The sequence below is a fragment of the Cyprinodon variegatus genome, unplaced genomic scaffold (genome assembly GCF_000732505.1).
Source record: "Cyprinodon variegatus isolate N-32 unplaced genomic scaffold, C_variegatus-1.0 Scaffold2126, whole genome shotgun sequence".
NCBI classification, from domain to species: Eukaryota; Metazoa; Chordata; class Actinopteri; order Cyprinodontiformes; family Cyprinodontidae; genus Cyprinodon; species Cyprinodon variegatus.
In genome coordinates, this window is record NW_015152579.1 from 26,500 (window position 1) to 29,769 (window position 3,270).

Sequence of the window (3,270 nt, forward strand, 5' to 3'; positions counted from 1 at the left end):
GTCTTCAAATCTTGGAAACCAAGTCCAGTGGATATTTTTTGAATTTTTACGGAATTATCTGACAGAACATCGGTTTACTTGCATGACCCTGACCAGCTTCCTTAGCCTTGCTAAAGAGAAGTCTTCCCGCAGCATCATACCACCACAGTTGTGTTTTGATCCGGGCTGCTGTTTGTAGGAGGATTTCTATCAATAGTTCTCTGACACAGAGAATCTGGCATGAAGGTCAAAATAAGTTACATCTCAGACTCATCTAACCAAAAGCCTGTGGTAACAGCAGAGGAGACTTCATTCTACCTTTTTTCCACAGTTTTAACCATCTTCCAACTCTTCTATAAGGGCCAGATCTTTGCAATACAATATTAAGTATTGTTGACAGGTCTGTTAGTAAAAGTGGACTTTACTAAATTATCAGATGCCCAGTTGACTAGCGCTTAAAATCTCATATTTTATCCAACTGTTTTTCGGTCTGTTAGATAAAATGTCAAGAAATGTCTTTGCCTTTTTTCTAGTGTTGCACCGATACCAGTATCAGGCGGGGCCCCGATCCAGCTCTAAAATGGTGGTATTGGTAACGGCGAGTACCAACAAATAGGGCACCGATACCATTTTGAGAGCCTAAAGTTTCTTCAACTATTGTCACCCATTCCAGGAAGGCAAAGGTCTACTGGATTCACTTTGTTTTAGTCTTTTTCCTGCTTCACAAAGGAAGGCAGCAGCTTGAAATGAAGCCATGATGGTGATTATTTTACATCCAAGTAGGATGCAGTTCTTCATATATACACACACATATTAATTTCAAACAGATTGTATCAGTATCGTTGTGAGAGGTCCTGGGTTCAAATCCCGGACAAGCCCCCATAAATATGTTACGACCACCCAGGCCACAACATATTTGAGGACAAGAGACAAAAATGAGGTTCAAAAGAATTATTTTATTCTTAATCTCTGGAACTTCTTTTTAGATCAGGTGTTTAGTTTTTCTGCAAAGAGACAAAAAACAAGAGTCACATTTTTTTCCCCAGCTCCTCGTGTCCAAAAAAAAAAAAACTCTAAGAAAGAAAAAAGAAAAAAAACAAAAACAAAGTATGAACAGAAAGTTGGAGCTGGTGAGCCGATGCAAAGAAACAAAATGTTACAGCAGAGGGCCAACCCTATACAGGGCTGTCAAAGCCTCTGCTAGTAACAAACTAGGTTAAAACTCTAATAAAAATTAAAAAAAGAGCGAAAACAGGACAACTGGTCCCACCAGGTCAAAGTTACAAAAAATCAGCAAAAAGGCTAACGAACAAAAATGCCGCATGCCAGGTTGGAGAGGTCAGCGGCGGCCTACAAAGACAGGAGACGTGCGCATCGCGTTAGGACTCGCTCTCTGTGACGGTGGATCGCTCAGAAGGCTGGAAGTGAGAGAGAGAGAGAGAGAGAGAGAGAAAGAGAGAGAGAGAGAGAGAGAGAGAGAGAGACTAACAGGTGGAAACCCAGCCTACTTATAGGCGGACCAATATCCCACAAATTAACGTAATCGAAAAAGAAAAAAGAATTATCAAGACTCTAAAAAAAAAGTGATTCAACTAAGGTCTATGCAACATTAGAAGGAAAAATAAATAAATAAATAATTAATGTGCCCGACGCACATAACAGAATGGTATCAGTATCGGCATATACTGCACAGCCAGGTATCGGGTATTGGGGCCAAAAAAATGGCATCAGCGCAACACCACTTTTTTCATTGTTGCAGGACCAGCAGAAAAAAAGAATCAATTTTTTCGGTGTATGATATGAACTTTGTACATGAAACACAACTGAAACTGAGTTTATGAAGCGGAGAGGATGGTTCCAGTGGATCAATAGTTGGTGCTGAATGGCTGAAGAGGCGGAGATCGGACTCTATTTGGCTCCAGTTGGTTCCCAAACGCCTGCATTTCCAACACCTCTTAGAAAGTGCAGCACAACAGAAACATGAGGCAGCGCTGCGCGCTCAAACATGGAATATTGAAGGAATTCCTGGCAGAATTCCTGGGGACTTTTGTCTTGGTAGTAAGTGGAAGTTTTTTCTTTTTTCTTCTTTTTTGCTCCTATTATTTAGAGTTGTTTGATAATCCTAAGAGAAACTAATTTGTTTAAGACCTTTATTTCTTTTGCTTTGTGTTTGCTAGTTGTTTGGCTGTGGCTCAGTTGCTCAGACTGTCCTGAGTCGAAACACGCTGGGGGAGCCTCTTACCGTCCATATCGGCTTCTCTGTGGGCCTCATGATGGCAGTGTACGTGGCTGGTGGGGTTTCAGGTAAATGGGACATAGCTTTGCCTCTCTGCTGTGTTTCACATGCTCCTTACTGCCACATTATTATTATTAAAGGTCAGTTAACGACAAACTGTTAATCCAGCTAAAAGATCAAACATTTTATTTTTTCCCATATAATCTTCTGTTTAATGCTTCTAATACTTTGGCAGGTTTAAAAAACAATCATAGGTTTTAGATTAGAACTACAGAGATTAAATAAAATAATCCAGCTGCTCTGTGCTTTATCTTAAAACCTGTGACTCAGGAGGCTTGGAAGCTCCTAATAATTAAACTTTATAGGTTTCTGTTCAGTCATGTGTCATCTGAAAGGCTCCAGTGTCAGCGCGTCAGACGTGCCGCCTCTCTGCCCAGATTCAATGGATGTGCTCGGACCATTGATTTATCAGTACTATAGAGCAGAGCCTCTCTGGGGTCGTCCATAACCCTGGGCAGTAAATGTCCTGCAAACACCATTGATCAGAGGCCTCTCTCTGTGACAGAGATCAAACTCGGTCCAACAGAGGATGCTGGACTCAGCAGCTGAGGAGGAAACCAGAAACACAGAAACGCAGCTGCCTTATTTAGAATATAGAATGCATTCATGCAGGAACTGTTAAAGAAGTAAGGGTTCAATTTTACTAATCATCTCTATGCCATGCAAAGAAAAGAAAACAACAAATAGAAAATCTTCAGCTCACTTTTACACATCCAACTCTGTTTGGAAGCATAAAGCTCTTCTATGATGCCTCTGAAGTTCAATAGATGATATAGGTGGAAAAAAACAGCATAACAAAGATCAAGGATGGTGGCAGGGGATAGAGCTGTGGAAAAGGTTAAAACTACGGTGGCCCTGAAGTGCAAACTGCAACTACAAATCTAAAAGCGCAACTACATTAAGGAAAGCACAACTACATTAAGAAAAGCACAACTACATAAAGCAAAGCGCAACTACATTAAGGAATTCGCAACTACATAAAGCAAAGCGCAACT

At 40.8% G+C, this 3,270-nt stretch overlaps 1 protein-coding gene across 1 annotated transcript in view; it reads left to right on the top strand.

Moving 5' to 3' along the window:
• The first annotated feature begins 1,917 nt into the window (after positions 1–1,917).
• LOC107105184 (aquaporin-9-like) overlaps positions 1,918–3,270 on the top strand; it is a 17,307-nt gene continuing 15,954 nt past the window's right edge. Inside the window, exons 1-2 of the mRNA XM_015405306.1 lie at positions 1,918–2,037; positions 2,157–2,283. Coding sequence (XP_015260792.1) covers positions 1,960–2,037; positions 2,157–2,283 — 205 coding nt within the window. The 5' untranslated portion in view covers positions 1,918–1,959. The remainder of the gene's footprint in view (positions 2,038–2,156; positions 2,284–3,270) is intronic.